The 16,976-nt window shown below is 47.5% G+C and overlaps 1 protein-coding gene across 4 annotated transcripts in view; it reads right to left on the bottom strand.

Moving 5' to 3' along the window:
* Positions 1–6,330: 6,330 nt before the first annotated feature.
* Positions 6,331–16,976, bottom strand: part of PSTPIP1 (proline-serine-threonine phosphatase interacting protein 1) — a 57,947-nt gene continuing 47,301 nt past the window's right edge. For all 4 annotated transcript variants that reach the window (XM_050978335.1, XM_018923264.3, XM_018923263.3 and 1 more), the window contains 6 exons: positions 16,805–16,903; positions 15,917–16,013; positions 12,633–12,711; positions 11,065–11,135; positions 9,782–9,879; positions 6,331–8,242 (listed from right to left, as the gene is read on the bottom strand). In XM_050978335.1, coding sequence (XP_050834292.1) covers positions 8,111–8,242; positions 9,782–9,879; positions 11,065–11,135; positions 12,633–12,711; positions 15,917–16,013; positions 16,805–16,903 — 576 coding nt within the window. In that variant the 3' untranslated portion in view covers positions 6,331–8,110. The remainder of the gene's footprint in view (positions 8,243–9,781; positions 9,880–11,064; positions 11,136–12,632; positions 12,712–15,916; positions 16,014–16,804; positions 16,904–16,976) is intronic.

Raw genomic sequence — 16,976 nt, 5'->3', positions numbered from 1 at the left:
AGTTAGTGAAAAAAGAAGTTTTGCCTTGATAGCCAGAGGAGGACAGCTCATGAGATTCTTCAGTGCTACAGTTTCAGATGAGATTTGAGGTAAGTACTTGTGATAATAGTATCACTGATAGCGTCCAGAGGACAGTTAGTGTATCGTGTAACTGGCTTAATCTTGGGCCTAAGACAAATCCCTCTGGAATACACGACAAGTCTGCAAGTGCAGTGGCTCTTTGGTGTTCTGTGTGCTGTGTCCTGCAGCAGCAGCACGCTCTGGGGTGACTGCAGTGCCTGGAGAATGCCACCTCAGCCTCTACCCCACCCCTTGCAGTCTTTGCTCTTGGGTGCCACCCCTAGTGACTGGGGCAGCTGTCCTTGCCACACATAATAAGCTTAGTTTTACTTCTTTGGGCCTCTCATAGCTGATCTGTTCCCCTGGAGCTGCATTGAGCAGTTGGAAAGCTCTCCTGGGGCCAGCCTCTTTTAATCCATGATGTAAACTTGGGCTGTTGCTAAAAGGCACAGAGCAGACTTCCATCTGTGCCACATCTGAACTGATGTGAGCACAAAGCTTCCTCTGCCAAGCTGTTGATGTGATGCAGTGCCCCATAAAGTGGCAGCATAACTGGTTGCTGTAAGCTGTGCCTGGCTGTGGGAGGGTAAGGTGCTGGCAGTCTTGGCCTGATTCCCACTGTCCTGCAGATCAGTCTCCTATTCCTAGACTGCTTCAGCACAGATCTCTCATGTCTGTTGTGATAACTGGGTTTGCTGTTTGTCAACAGTTTTGGGACTGATCAGGAGAGAGCAAACTCATTGGCAAGTAGCAGAATTATGTTGCTCCTGATCTGTTGAAAGTCTGGGTATGATGTGATTTTGATGGGGCAGTCATAGTTTGCCTGTGCCCTACACAGTAGGAGGTGTAAACCTTGCCCTTCTACCACCCCATGAAAGGATTATCTGCAAAAAACCTACAAGATAGTCCTGAGGTAGTCCTGTGGCAAGTTGTGTTTCCTTCTGTATGCCTTAACACAAGGTTTGGTGTTTAAATAATGCTAAACTGCAGGACATTTGTTCCTAGGTGGAGGAGGAGGTGCTGGGGAAGCACAGCTGCTCCATGGCCCTCTGCTGCCCCTGGACATGTTTAATGTCCTAGCAGCTGCCCAGGGTGGCAGAGGTAAGTATTAGATTTGTTCACTCACTCCTTTATTCCTTCAGTCTGGCAATTGCCTTCACAACGCAGGTTTTGTGCTCACAATATGTATTTAGTCCAGGCATATGCCTTTGATTCAGTCCTTGCTGTGGCTGCAGTAATCCCTGCTGGATCTGTGCCTGGCAACAGGTGTTGCTTCTTTCAGTGTCTGGACTCCAGGACGGGAGTTCAGTTGTTCTGTGTGGGGTATTTACATTGTAGATAAACAAAGTTTATTCAACTTTTAAAAGCAGGGCAGAGTTTGTAGACTAAGTGTGGATGTGAACTTAAACCTGCACAAGTGAGAGATTATCAGAGCTCCTGTCTGGGGACCTGAGACTTGGTGATCCTTCTGGAGCAAGCAAAGAAGCACTTCTTTCTGGTGGTATGCACTGGACCACATATCTTCTCTCACCTGCTTCTCTTGACCCTGAATGCTAAAGCTGTGTCAGAGCTCTAGAGTTGAAACTTCTTTCTTTGCCAGAGGGAAGCCTGCAAGCTGGGTTGCCTGGGGAAACATGAGCCACAGCAGCATAGGACCATGGAGTTGTTCCTGTTGGCACTCCAGAAAATAGACAGCTTTGCCTGTATTTGGATGTGTGGTGCTTCAGCTACCAGCTCTCTTCACCAAGTGGGCTCCCTCCCCATTTCAGAGAATAATTTAGGCATTTTCCAGGATGGCTGTCCTGTCCAACCTTTGCTAGGTCAGGCTGTGACTGAAGAACTGGAAAGCACTTCCCTCATGCAAATAAAACACTTAAGCAAACCACTGGCAGTTGTGGGGTCTGACAGTATCTAGGATGCCTTGCATGCAAAAGCAGTCTGCTCCAGAAAACCACTTCTGAAATGGAGTCCTGAAGTTTTTTTCTCAGCTGGACAAGGGAAGCAGCAGGCCTGAATGAGTCTGCCATTGAATTGCATTGAACGAGTGTGCCAGCCCATGAGTGTGTGCAGGGGTAGTGTTCATACATTCTCAGCTGAAAGGAGGAGAGGAATGAAGCCCCTGTGGCAAAGGTGGCATTGAGTCCTGTGCCAGCCCTTACCAAGCACCTCACAGGCAACAGTCAGCACTCAATTCCCAGTACACACTGCAGAACTGAGCACTCCTTGGACTTCCAGGCCTCAGAGAATGCCCCAACGTTGGGAAGCGTGCTTGGTGCAGTAGCCTTGCACTCTGTAAACTGGTTTTGCCCTTTGAGTGCAATGTCCATTTTGAAAGCTTAAATCCAGCATTTATCCTGATAGCTTTGTTTCCCCTGTACAGTAACACCTTCAGCATTGAGAAGTGGTGCACTGAGGATACATTACAGACACTGAGGAAACATAAGTTAAATTTAGAACTTGTGCTGATAAGTGCTGTGGTTATAAAAGCTGGCACAGGACCCTGCAGAGCAGGGACGATGCATTTCCCCAGATGCCTTCTGTCCCTCTTTGGTTTTGCATCCTCCCGGGGCTGCTGAATTGAGCAGTGACCTAGTGAAACCTTTAGCTGCCACTTAGTGGAACAAAGTCACTGTCGCTTAAGTTTCCCTTCCTCAGCCCGGGCTCAGACACAAGAAGGGCTGTGCAGCCTTTCTCTAAAGACAAAACATTTCTCACGTCTATCAGTGTATTGAAAGCTTTCCCCTTCACGCTTACGTTAGCATTCTTATCCTGGCAAGGTTAAAGTTCATCACTTTCCCAAGAAGTTCCTCCATGGACTGTTGTCGGCTTAAAAATTCAGAACAATCCTTCTTTGGATGCAGCTGTTGAGCATTTGTGTCCTTGCAGGGTGGAAGGGAATGCGCTGAACTCCCCCACAGGCTCCCTGCACTGAGTGTGAGATGTTCTCTCATGTCTGCAGCCCTTCCTCAGAGCCAGCCGGCCCTGTTACAAAACGAGCCATGTGTACACAACAAAATTTGTCCTTTTGTACGAGATTTTCCATTGCAAATATTGATCCGACCACCACCCAATGCTCCTTTGTTTAGGCTGGGTCTGAGATTGAGCAATCACCAAAATGCTGAGTGTGCCAGGAGGATTTTCAGCTCGGTGTCAGAGTGAATTACAGCTCCCCACGATGAGTGGGGAAGTTGAGGGGTGAGGTGCGACTTCTCCAGAGTCACACCTTTGCTTCTTGAAGCCATTGATTTATTCAAAGGTTTAGCCTGGGCTGCTTGAACAATCCAAGTGTGTAATTTGACACGCAGGAAATTTCATTCGAGTTCAGGCTGGAATGTCTTGGGCTGTACTGTTGTATCCATTTACCCTGAGGCAGAGGCAAATGCCTGCATTTCAGTCAGAGAATTTCAAAGCACCACTTCTGCAGCTGTAGCTCATTCAGCATTGCACCCATTAACACACTGGTTACTTCTCTCTCTGTCTGCCTTGATTAGGGGTAAGGGCAGCAAAGCTGGGATAGTGTGCTGCTTTAAGCTTCCAAATCTGGTTAACAATGGCTCTTTTCGATCTGGTAAGTAAAATTCCCCCTGCTTTCAAACATCCTCTTAAGGTATCTGTTCCTAGTTCACCTCTGCCCCCAGCTGGTTTTGTACCCTCAGGATGATATGTGGAATCCCTGGTTATTAACTCGAAGCTCTGCTCTAAGTTGAGTTCTGTTTGCCTGGTGGTTTTGGATGATACTGTCTCATTAGAAATTTCAGATGTAAACTCTGATTTCTGCCGATTTTGCTGGAAGTACACGGTGGTTTCTGTTAGAGTTTTCTATCTAAAAGCGAAACTTAGTCTGTGCGTTCAGTCAGAATAGAACAACTCAGTAAATCTGCCTTTTGGGCCAGTGTGTGGGACAGAATGGCTGCAGCCACATGTCACCCAGCAGTGATGGGCTGCAAATGTGCTCTTGATGGTGTTCCTGCAGCTTTGCCCCAGATCAGGTGTCAGCTGCTAAATGACAAGTTGAGCCCTGTACACGTGGAACTGGCTAATTTGATGGAAATATAATTATCCAGCTATTCTAGAAACAGATCAGATTTGCACTGTGCAGGATCCAGGAGTGCACAAATCTGGAGATAGCTGTGGCTCTGAGCAAAATGTGAGCTGGCTGCTGAATTTAGGTAATTGCTAACAAAGAATAGATGATGGCTAACAGTTTGAGTAGTTCTTTGCCCTCTCAAGTGAATGCAGCATTGGCATTTTGTTAATAACATAATCACAGGCAGGACACTAATTCCTCTTGCAGAATCTCATTCTCCACACAAGCATTCTTCCCCTACAAAACCCAGCCCATCAGCCCTTGCAGTCCCTTAGCAGCCATTTATTTTCCAGAAGGCAGATAAGACTCAGCATCACAACTGTCTTGCTCACTAGCTCAGAGTATAGCTCCTGTGTAAGGCCATGGGAAGTACTGCTATTTGTGTGGCTGCTGACTGCTCTTGTGTCCAGTGCCCCAGCCCTGCAAGCTGGAGAACAAGGAAGCCAGGGGAAGGAGATGGTGCTGAGCAGTCTAGGCTGCTGTTCAGGCCTCTACAGTGTGTCCTGTCCCATGCAGAGTCATTGCCACTCCACACTGGAGTGTGACCTTCCATAGCATGTTTGGATAGCACTGGTGTAGAGTCCCCTGTGCTGCACAGCTGAGTCACAGCACAGTGGTACTGCCAGGAGGGAGCTTCTGTGGTACCCCAGTGTGTGATTTACCCACCAGTGCTGAGCTGGGTGTTCCTCAATGCCCACCCAGGCTCCTGTCAGACCCCCACCTGGTGCCTGGCTGAAATGATCTCCTCTTGGATCCATGGGCTTCCACTTCAGCTGCATTCAGTAATCAGTGAGGGATGAGCTGCAGCTGGGAGAAAATCACCTCTGGAGAGGAGAGTCGGACCACGAGTTCATCTCTGAGACAAGAAGGAAGCCAAGGTCAGAGTTGCTACTGTTTTTGCCTGTGATCTGTTACCTCTCTGGCTGATGTGTGCTGGGCTCGTTCCCACTACAGAGCTCAGTCCAGGGGTCCTGGGGGAGGTGGCAAACACCTCAGACCTTGATCAGTCACTGTGCTCCTGCTGTTGCTACATGCCCAGCTGGGAAGAGGTAGATTTCTTCCTCTTAGCTGCCTGGTTGTTGGAAATGCTGGAAGCTGGTTGGCTCTATGATCACTGAGCCTGGCAGGAGGCCTGGCTGTGCTGGTTGTCCAAGAGCTGGGTCTGTTGGATCTCTGTTTCTAGTCTGATACTACTTTGTTGTGACTACTGGCTTGTGGGCTTTTACTATGCAGAAATCTGTTCTGTGCAGAGATGGACCTCACCCTGCACTTGCAGACATTTCCTAATTACGTGTGGTTGTCATTGGTTAAATGTTATTTCATACAGGTTTTCCTGTTCTTCTCCTTAACTGGTAGCAAATGGTAAAAGAAAACAATACACATTTTGACTTTAGTAAAAGAATGCCACTGGAAAGGGCCCATTTCAGCTTCTCACCTTAGCTGAAAATTGAAAAATAACTTGATTGTGTCACTTTTATTGCCCAAATGTTACCAAACTGGAGAGGAAAGGTTAATAAGGGCAATGTTACTAAGGCAGCAACCTACAACTGACCTTCCTGCTTTTCCTGCTGATGGGGGTGGGTAGATGGATGATGCCTAAAATGTGGCCGTTCTCAGAGGGTGTGGGTATTCCTTGATATCTCTGTTCTATTTGTGACAAGTGCTGCCATGCAGATAGGGCAAACTGAAGCATTTGGCTGATAAGTACTTCCAAGCCATATCTAGACAATGTGAAGCAGAGGATTCATGAGAAAACACTGCTGCTGCTTTTTCATTTCCTGAACAGTCTGGAGTTAGCATGTGGAACTCAAATGCTGTGACACTGGGGAGATTTTGAAATATCTATAGCCTCTTGCCACTCAACAGTGCTTACTTGACAGAAGAAGAGGTTGGTAGAAAGGAAATTAACAGCAAAAATATGGAATGATTTGGTGGGAGAGAAAGAGCAGCCACAATTCCACCAGCTGTCTGTTGGTGATGTAGACCACGTGGTCCATGGAAGCAAAGATGATCTGCAGCTGGGTCCAGGGCAATCAGGACTAGGCCCTGCAGTGCCTTGGGTGAAGTTGGGCCCCCAGGGAAATGAGGAGTCCTGCAAAATCTGTGTCCCACATCAGTAGAGAAGGTGCATCTCAGTGGTTTTGGGGTTTTTTTTCTGTTCAATTAAGATAATCTGCAAAATATTCATCTATATCTATTTATTTATTTATTGGTTCATTACAGTCTTCTTTGTGGAAGATTGAGTGTTCAAGAAGTGAATACATTAAATCTCTTGTGCTTTTGGTTTCCTCTCCTGCTGTGGCTGAGAAGGGATGCTGTGCTTGTTGCTCCACTCGTGCTGTCCTTTGTGTCACCTGAGGTGTCACAGAGGTCTCCCCTTCCCTTCCAGCCTGGGCAGTGCTGCTCTTACTCTGCTGCTTTCAGTGCCATCCCAGCCCCTGAGCCTGGGCTGGTGCCAGGGGCTGCTGTGGATGTGCTGGGGGGAACTGGGGAGTGTGGGAAGGACTGCAGGCAGCCAAAGGGAAAGGGCCTGGAACAGAAGTTCAAATAAGATGCTGCAAGTGCCTTGGACCTTCACTGTGTTTCATTTAAGAAAAGATTGCATTGACCATTACACCTTTTTCTTTTGTGTTTTTTTGTGTGTCTGAGCTAACAGGCCCTCTCTCCTCCATGCCTTTCAGGTAGCAATAAGATTAATTTTCAGTGTCTTGATTCATTCAGTTTTAAGGCCTGAAATCTTGGCAAATGGTCATTCTGCCCCCAGAAATAATTTGCTCTGATTCAAATTAAATCACCAGGTTTAAAAGTTTTTAATCTTGGAATACTGAAAAGGGAAGAATGGCAGAAACTATCCATCAATCCCTTGTACAGTACAGTAACAGCTGAAAACATTCTTAAATATTAAACTGGAAAGACTGATAGAGCTGAAATCTGTGACATACAGTGAACCTGCCCAGTGCAGCACCTGTGAAGAGGTTTTGTTGCAGAATGAGCACATTAGAGATGGCTGGAAGGAGCCCAGGGTGTCCCTGTGGCAGCAATCACAGAGGTGCAGAGGCTGCAGGCAGCACAGGGAGCCAGAGCAGCCTGGGCAGGAGAGGCTGAGCACGGGAAGGGAGGCTGCCCTGCTGCCATTGCAGGGTGAGGTAATTGGCAATTCTCTGGGGCTCACAGGAGAGGAATCAGGGCAGGGCAGCACTGCTGGAGGGCTTGGCTTAGCTGCTGTTTGTCTTGTTGGATTTTTAAACTTCATCATCCCAGAGAGGTGCTAGGGAAACCTTCCAGCCAAAGCAAAAGAAAGCCTTGGGCCCATCATCTGTCCCAGAATCCAGAGCAAAGCAGAGCCCGTGGCTAGCATGGATTCCATTGTGTTAGGAGATGGTTGTGATGTGAGAGGACGTGTCCTGGTCCTTCAGGTGCTCCTCTCTGGATGCATTCACTGTTTTTTGTATTTTCATCTTGACTGATAAACCTTCCTCTGTCAAAAATGCCAGCATGGCCTGTGCATGGGGAGAAAGGGATCCATGGCAGAGAATGTGTCATGACCATAAGGGTGGCTCCCAGGCTGGCTGGGGACAGTCCTCCAGCCTGCAGAAACTGCACTTGCTTCTGTGAGCTTTCCCTTTGCACAGCTGAGATCTGGGTGGGATTTTCCTCCCAGGATCAGCAAGCTCAGAAACACTGCTGGCAGAACAGTGTGCTGAGGGTGTGACTGTGCCAAAACGTGCAGGTCCTAATCTCTCAGGAGTAAAGATGGTTTTTTCAGACAGTGTAGGCCAGGAGAACAGTGGGATGAAGCAGGAGCAAGGGAGAGAAAAGCATGGTCAGTTGGTTATTTCCTGACTGGTGGTTGTAGAAAACATTCTTATTGGGATGTTCTTGGTCAGCTGAAGCAGACCTTGTGTGCTGATTGTTTTCAGTAATAGAATGTTTGTAAAGTCTGAGGAGTGGGGCTCCTTTCCATCAGAGCTTTTCCAGGTAAGAGCCTGGCACGAAGCCCCTCTGGCCGTTCCTCTCTACTGTCCACCAGCCGTCCTCGTTCTCCGCAATGACAACCACGGTGTCCCCCTCACTGATGTCCAGCTCATCCACGTTCTGAAAGGAGACAGGGGGAGAAATGGGGACAGCCTGACAGCACAGGGGCTCCCAAGAACTATCTGGTGGGGTTTTTAAATCCTGCTCTTCATCAACATTAAACATTTTGGTTATTTCTGTAAGATGCTCAGATTTCCCCAGCCTCCAGGGTGCCTCCTCCTGCGCAACCTGGTGGTTTTATCACTGGGGAAGTCTGGAAGGGGTTAAACACCACTCTCCTAAAGCAGCTCACTATGACCTGCATAGTCTGCAGGTGTTGCTAAATGGAGCACAGCTTAATTCCTAAGGGGGATAACAGTGTCTCTGCTAATCCATGCCTGAAATAGATCTCTCACTTCTTTTAGCAGGGGACAGCAGTGACCAGTGGGGGACAGGGACTCTTGGACAGCGGTGACTTTCATCCCCAGACAACTGCAGTAGTTGCAAATAAGCTCTCCCTGAGCTCCCAGGCAGCCATCAGTGCTCAGTGGTGCTGTCCTATTTTCCATAGGAAACCACTTTGCTGCCCACAGTGTAGTAAATAGAAAACAGCATTAGGGAGGCTTCCAGGGACGTTTGAGGTGTCAGCTAAAACTGAATTTAATGCACCTGAGTAGGTAAGAATGGACTCAAAAAATGAGAGGCCTCAATGTACAATATACTAAAGGCAGTAACAGGCTCTTTTCTCAGCAGGGAATATCCCTGTGTGGCACAGTTTTAAGGGACTCCTGGAGAAATGAGGTGATCCAGTAGTCTCCTTAGGGGAACTGCCATTAACAGTGAGGTGCTTTCAACTGTGCTTGCATGAAATTTCATGTAAATAATAAAAGAAAGTTTAAAATTAAGAAAAAAAAAAAAACAACATTGAATGAAAGGTGTTGGAATACTGCTGTACCTAAGGGAAAGTGCTCCCTTTGAGCTTTTTCTATGCTTTCATAATTTATCTGGCATTTATCTATTTTGTCACTGTCACATTTATTAGGTTGGCTGTTGGTGGCAGGTCCCTTGGTGAGAGGCTCTCTCTGCACTGAGACATAAAACATCCTGGATGCTGTTTCTTCTGCTGATCTAAAGGTAATAAAAGGCACCTTTAAGCTGACATGTAAAGCAGGTGGGGTTGGAGTCCAGGTTCTGGAGTCCAATTAGCAAATATTAGCTAATATTAGCTAATATTTATAGCAAATATTTATAGCCAGTCCATTCCCAACCTTTTACTGAAGGTATTCTGCCTGGTTAGGACTGGAGTCAGGGAGAGTTCAATATCCCAGTTCAGGATCTAGGTTGTTCTCTTTAACAGTCTTTTGTTGGCAGATGAACCACATCCACTGTGATTCTGCAGCTTGCTACATGGAAGTACAGGGAAGGAATGTCCTTCATGGGATTCTGCCCTCTCCAGCATGGAGAACCAGTGTGCTAAACTGGAGCAGGACAGATCATGTCTCTGGCTGTAAGATGACAGTAACATCTCCTTCACAGAATTTACCCTTCCAGGATGTTTCAATCAGCATCACTGATTTGAAATGTGATTCTCTGAAGTGTTTATTTGGAAGCCTTTTTTACCTGGGCTGTGTAGTCATAGAGTACTCTGTAGTCCTGTGATGACGTGATCTCAGCTTTCTCATTTACAAAAATGGATGCATAGACTCCTTCTGTTCTCTCTGCAAGGGGGGGAAATAAGGAAGAAATACCCAGCACAGAAACAAAGAGTTCAGTTGCTTATAGAAGCATGGGATCATATGCAAGAGTTCACAAACACAAGGCTTTCTGTTCTCTCTCTGCCTGGAGATGCACACACATAGAAAAGCTGCTGTGAGCTGTAGGTAAATCTTGCACAAAAGCTGTCCCCCATTGATGGGCTGACAATGCACCCACTGAACTTTGTGGGAGGTCAGAAACTAGCATCAGCCTCAGGTTGGAAAAGGGTTCCCCCTGGTAAAGCACAATCCAAGGAGGGAAACACTGCTTGAAATGGTTTAAGAAGTTGCTGCTGGGGCTATAAAATTCTAGCAGCTCCCTGGCTCACACAGGACTTTCCTTTTCCCCTTGAAAAAAAATGGAAAATAGTGTGCCAATGGGCCACCAGACATTTTCCAGTGGTTTATACAGCTCTCAAGTGGCTATTTGTCATGGACATCACTTTTTTTGCAGAGGTTTTGTTTTAATACAGCTTGTTGTAATTAGGGAAACTTCTCATTTCTTCCCAGCATCTGTCTGGGGCTTTCCCTGCAGAGCACCAAGTGCAGCAAGAGTCTGGGCTGTGTTTGTGGGTGCCCAAGCAGGCAGGGCTGACAGGGGCAGTTGATTTTAAAGCTGTTTGAAAGCAACTTCTCATTTGGTAAGAGCTACAGTTAAAATGCTTTTGTTTACTATCAAATCAATAATAATGTCATAAACTGTTACCTTTTACACAGTCAAAATACTGGGTTTTAAATATCATCTGATAAATTCCTAGTTATAAGGATTACACGACAACAGTGTAACTGTGAGCTGAGATGGATATTTGTATTCCTAAGCCACATGCCTGCTGTGTTAAAAACTGCATGTGGGTTTTTTTAGTAGTAGTTATGCTACACAAGGAGAAAACCTAGTAACTGTGTCAGACTGCTGCTCTGAATGTACAGGCCCCCCCTGCCTAGATGGAGGTTTTGAAGACGCTGTGGATTATTTGGCACTTTAAATTGGGAAATTTGTTAATACACATACGAGCAAAAATAATTTCCAGACTACTTTTGCCTGCTAACATGTGAATATCTGCTGTACACTTCTGCTCCGTGTCAAAGCCTGGTTTAGCAACACAATCTAAAACAAACACATCTGGTAAACTGATTTCCTGCAGAGCATACCCAGAGGAGGGGCTGAAGGAGTGGCAGTTTCTGTGTTGTTTTTACTGCTCCCATGCAGTAGTCCAGAGAATCTGCAGAACCAAGAGAAGCCAAAACCAAAATGAGTGAACAGGCCTGGGTATGAGCATTCCTTCATCTCAGCTCTGACTCAGCCTTCCCTCCATCTGCTTCACAGAGTAGATGTCATCTCTTCCCATGGCCTTCTATTTTCTTTTATGCTATAGATATATTTATCTTCCTTTAAAAATGTTTTTAAAACTGCAGCAGACTATCCACTATCAGCCTTCACTAAATTGTGCATGAAATGCAGCAGATAATATTTTTTTGTAGAGCCAAAGGCTCAGGGTGTGAAACTCCAATTATTCCACAAGGTTAAAATGATGAAAATTGTCAGTTGCTTATAAGAGATTAACATCTCTTTGTGTTTAAGGAAAACCCTGATACAATTTCAAATACAGAGCCTGTGTAACAAGTCTTTCTAAAATCTGTGAGTTTAAGTGAATTTTTATTTTAATCTATCCCTAGTTATTTCCTATATCACAGCTGGGTACTGAAGACTAAGTAAAGTGAGAAAATGGGTTAGGATTCTCAAGCAGAGATAGAAATAGCATTGCATGCTTAAGGCATATTTAAAGGGTCTGATTTTTCAGCTAGTGAACATTCAGTTTTTCTGGAAAATGGATATCCTCCCTCAAGAGTTCCTGAAAGACTCAGGCTGAGTCTCTCCAGGCTCCTTGCCCATGCTGCTCACAGTTGTGCTCTGAATGGCAGGACAATTGTCTTATGTAACTGCACAGGATGCAGCAGTGAATTCATTATGAGAGAAGATCCAGTTTCCAACTGGAAAACAAAGCCTTGTGTACAACCCTGAGCAGCTCCCTGGCAAGCCTGGACCACATTCCAAATGGGAGATCACTGCCTGCTTCCTGTCCTTGCCATGTCATAGGGCTTGTTAAACTTTAAATCTCTTCTGCTTTAACTGTGATGCCCTCCCCACTGTGAATTTGCCATTTTAGTATAAAATATTTATACCAATAGAGGCACCACGCTCTTCTGCTGTTATAACTGCATCCATGATCTAACATTTACCAGCAGAAATGGATCAGAATGAGGGAAATTTCCTCCCAGTTTTTCCACCCTGTGTTTTCCCCCTTGGTTGCAGACAGAGAGAGCAGCTCTTTGTTCTGCTCAGCTGAGTGCTGCTGTAAGCATGCAGGAACGGTCCCACAGGAAGGCTCTTCCAGCCTCTGCTCCCAGCCACATTCACCTCCCCCTCCCTGGAACAAACTGGTTGTGTTGCTCCGTGCCCTGACTCAGTAGCAAAGAGGAAGCTCTGGCTGCTCCCTCCCCCTGCTGGCCCAGGAATTGTGTGATGGACTCATCCCCATCCTCTTCCCACCGGGGCACCCCAAAACCACTCTCACTGCATTTCAATGCCTTCACTTCTTCTGTCAAGTCACACTCACTGCTACCTGCTGCCTCCTGCTACACTGGAGGAAGCAGTGGCTCCCCAGAGGTGTTTTGTGCCTGGCATGGCTGCTGCTGTGGGCAGGGAGCTCTGGCCTCACCTCTTGATCATGCCGCAGGACTGGCTGGGGCTGCGCCGGCCGGGCTCCCTGCCGGAGTATCTCTCGTAGCCTATGGCATCTGCACAGGGCAAGGAAAACCAGGTGTTCAAACAAGAACCACTGAGACAACTCTGCTCCCTGCCACCATGTGCCCTGGGGCTGCTGGAGCAAGCTCAGGGCAGCACCTGGCTGCGCTCACCTGTGTTAGAGATGGATCACAGGATGATTGGCTCTCGCAATTAAGGAATAACTATTGTGTGAATATTAAGAGAAGCTTTAGTGATGTACAGTTATGTTATTGTAGTTTGGATGTCCTCTGTTCTCCCCACAGTTCCCTTTCCCCCCTGTACTGTTGCCATCAGACAGCCTGGGCTGTCTAGGACAGGTACAAGAAGCTGCACAGGTGTCCCTTACCTGGGGCAGGTGGGCATGGAAAAGCTTGGGGGTGCTCAGGGGGTGAGCATGGCAACACCTGACCTCCAATCCAGTTACAGAGCAGTCTGCACGGGTAAATGGCAAAGAAGAACTGCCTGACAGCCTCTGGGAGGGGCCAGGCTGGCTGATGCCACCCCCAGGGGTACAAAAGCCTGAGCATCCACCTTGAAGATGAACTGGCCTTGTGGTATCCACGGGGGGCAGTTCCCAGCACTGCAGCTTTTTCCTTGTGGAGTCCTTTGCTGTATTTTTATTAAGGGTTAATAAACCTCTTTAAATTTGCAAAGTGAGCAGTTGTCTCTCACACCTGGAATGAGGCTGGAGCAGCTCAGGAGAGCCTGGGAGCTGGACAGAAGCCATTCCAGTGGCTGTGAAAGCCATGGCCCTGGTGCAGGGCACCCTCAGCCTGAGGCCCATCCCAGGAGCTGTGACTGCCCTAAAGAGGAAGGCAGTTTCCTCCATGGCTGCTCCTTCTATGGCCTCAAAGCTCAGGATTTAAGGGGGCAGAGTATGGCCACTGAGTGCCCTAAACCGTGTTCATGACAGAATTTGCTGCACACATTTTGTTTCTTCTTTCCTCAGTGTATCCAGTCAGGAATTTTTGTCAGAGCTGGGGAGATTTCTGAGTGTTATTGCCTGCAGCAGTAACGAGCAATTTCCTGGTGTTTGCTTGTGTTTCCTCACCTTTCCTACCTCCCCCATCTGCCTCCTGAGAGCTTATTTGCTGTTTACCCAGAGATATTTGGGTTTTGTTCTCTCAAACACGTTTAGGTTGCAGTTCCTTCGCTGTCCCCCATGGTGTCGTTAAGGGTGAAATTCAGACCATTTCCAAATGTAGCTTTACAGATGAAATGGTTACAGATGGATTTATTTGTCAGCTCAGAGTTCCCAGTGCAGTTCTTACAGCTGGTGGCCACACAGCCTTTCTGCCTGCTCCAGTGAGAGCCAGGCAAACACGAGTGAAGCCTGTGATAGTGTTTTATCTCAGCCCTGATAGCAGCACGGTAAGAAAGACATGAGACTGGGGCTAAAGGTTGTGTTGACATTCTCACACTGCATCAGCCAAGATACTGAGCAGAGCAGACTAGAGAGAGTGAAGAATCCCTGCAAATAAGCCTCACAGTAATTAGGGAGTTTTCTGACCAGTTTAGGGGTCTCCTGTTCCCTTCTGCACTGTCACCTTGGTGCAGTTTCCAGGGCATTGTAAGACTGGGTAGAAAAGGAAGTGAGCAAGAGCATCAGGAAGGTTTGGTCACAGGTCTTCTGCCACACAATGCCAAATGACACCTGGGCTTCCTCCTGCCTTCTGCAAATAACAGCACAGACCAACAGCTCACCACGTGCCACAGTGCAACCTCTTTAGCCAGAGCTCTGGAGAAATTAGGATATTGCTTCCAGAACATTTTCTGTCACTTTCTAGAAGGTGACAAAAATAAACAACAAAAAAACAAGTCAGGCTTTTCTTTGCCTTTCATGAAGCTCTCAAGGGGTTTTTCCACCTAGTTCTTATTAGAAATGACTCTGACATGGCCACGAGCTTTTTGTAGAAATTTCCTGGGTGACTGGAGAATGACAAATCTCAAATAGGAAAAAAACCCCCAAAAACCTAAACCAAAAAAACACCAGCTGAGAATTACACATTTCTTAGTATACAGAAGTTGTTTCACACTGTTGCAAGGCACAATTCTCCTTTCTGCCACTAAAAATGTAATTTTTCCTGGGTAAATTCTCCTTATCAGTGAATTTAAATCCTCTATGTGAAGAAGAACAAACTACAGCAGCAAAATGGCATCCAGTGCACCAGCAGCAATATACTAGTTTGAAAAAATTCCCAAAATCCCAATTTTTAGGCACTGTAAGAGTTATGGCAAAAAGGCTGAGTGGAAAGCAGGCCTCAGATAGCTCAGTGCTGAGTTAGTGGCAGCACCCAGCTCTGCTGCAGAAGGGCCTGGGGTGCAATCCCTGCCAGCTTTGAGCTCTGCAGTGAAATCAAAGGGGTGGAACTTGTTCTTGTAGGAGATAATTATCCCCAGGGATCAGGCCCTGATTTTGTACCTGTACAGCTCCTAGCATGGAAGGATTTTATGTAACTCTCTTGTGTTGCCTGTTGAAGTAAGGTGTGGTTTGTGTCTGGCCATGTGGCACATGAGACAGCTCCTTTCCTGCAGGCTGTTTGGAGAACTCCTACCCTGGAGCAGCAGGTTTTCATTTCCCACCTGCTCTTGGCCCATGCTGGGTCGATCTCCATTTCAGACCAGAGGTTTTGAGCCCTGAAGGAGAAGGCAGCTTTGCCTTGAAAGGACAGAGCCTGTGAACCTGACAGCAGCTCTGTGTGCTGGGACAGAGCCAATTCCATTCAGAATTTCTCCCAAAGTCTTGGCTTATGCAAAGTCCCTGAGAGCAGACCTGTTGTTCCCCACTGGGCATGGGGAACAGAATAGAAAACTTCTCTGTGCTGCAGATGAGGAGGCAGCACCTCTGCCAAGGGGACGTGGGGTGCAGGTCTGTCGTGAGGTGGCTCTGTCTTGTCACACTGCAGGAAGCTGAAGTTGCCATTTCTGCAAGGCAATTTGCCACCTCCTTAGTGGTGTCAATTCAGCTGTACTGTGAAAGGAGCCTGGCTGCAAAGCCAAAAGGAGTTTTTTCTTCCTTGGAGGGTTATTTTTAAGCTGGATCATTCTGCTATCCCACTTAGAGCATCACTCAGGCAGCTATGGCAGCACAGTGTGGGGGAAGTGAGCCATGGCAGGTGGGAATGAAAAGCTGGAGCAGGAATTCCTCCAGCTGGTTGCACCTCCAAATGACGTGCACTGCACAAGCCATCTGACAGGATCAGTGGGAATAATTACCTGGAGGTTGTGTTCCTGTCATTTTTGTCTTAATGAAGTAGTCTATGTCTGACTCTACAACACAGTTCTCCAAGCTGACCCGAACCTCTTCATACATCTGCAAAACAGAAGGCAAGAGTTGAATTTCACTTTTAACATTTCACACTGAATTCACAAACAATGCTCTTGAGGTAATTGTCCCCTTAAGAAACTTTATGCATGGTACATGTCTGACCTGGCTGCTCTTCAGCCTGCCCCCTGTACCTATGTTCTTGCAAACACACCTGTTTGTGCTCTGGATAGTCTTTAAAGAGAGCAGGACAAAGGCAGTCCAGAACTTTTCAATAAAGAAGTTAATAGCAGGAAACAGCCGTTCAAAGTCAAATCTGGTGTATTCTTTACATCTTCCACTTTTGAGGCCGTGACTGGGTGCCTTTTTTAAAATGGAGTCCGAGCCCAAGCACAGCCAGCAGTGTTTTGGGAGCAGGGAGCATTCCCAGCGCACCAAAGAGGGCACACCAGTGCCACCAAGTGACACAGCCTGCCTGCATGCAGGCGTGCATCTGCATGGCATCTGGGAGAGCAGGAGTGGGACACTGCCCTGGAGCCGGCGGGGCAGGGCAGGGCAGGGCAGGGCAGGGCAGGGCAGGGCAGGGCAGGGCAGGGCAGGGCAGGGCAGGGCAGGGCAGGGAAGGGAAGGGAAGGGAAGGGAAGGGAAGGGAAGGGAAGGGAAGGGAAGGGAAGGGAAGGGAAGGGAAGGGAAGGGAAGGGAAGGGAAGGGAAGGGAAGGGAAGGGAAGGGAAGGGAGGGAAGGGAAGGGACGGAAGGGAAGGGAAGGGAAGGGAAGGGAAGGGAAGGGAAGGGAAGGGAAGGGAAGGGAAGGGAAGGGAAGGGAAGGGAAGGCTGTACCTCATCATCCTTCACACACTGCAGGGACAGCTGGTTGCAGTGCACCCACAGCGAGTTGCGCAGGATCGTGATGCGGTCGCACTCCTGCAGCTGGAAGACCTAAAAGCAAACAGGAAACGTGATGGAGCCTTGTGGCATTGGGTTCAGGCTGGGACAGGGCTGGGGAGGCAAA

The sequence above is a fragment of the Serinus canaria genome, chromosome 10 (genome assembly GCF_022539315.1).
Source record: "Serinus canaria isolate serCan28SL12 chromosome 10, serCan2020, whole genome shotgun sequence".
In the NCBI taxonomy this organism is placed as follows: domain Eukaryota; kingdom Metazoa; phylum Chordata; class Aves; order Passeriformes; family Fringillidae; genus Serinus; species Serinus canaria.
The sequence above is the reverse complement of the archived record's forward strand: the minus strand, read 5'-3'. Positions and strand labels throughout refer to the sequence as shown.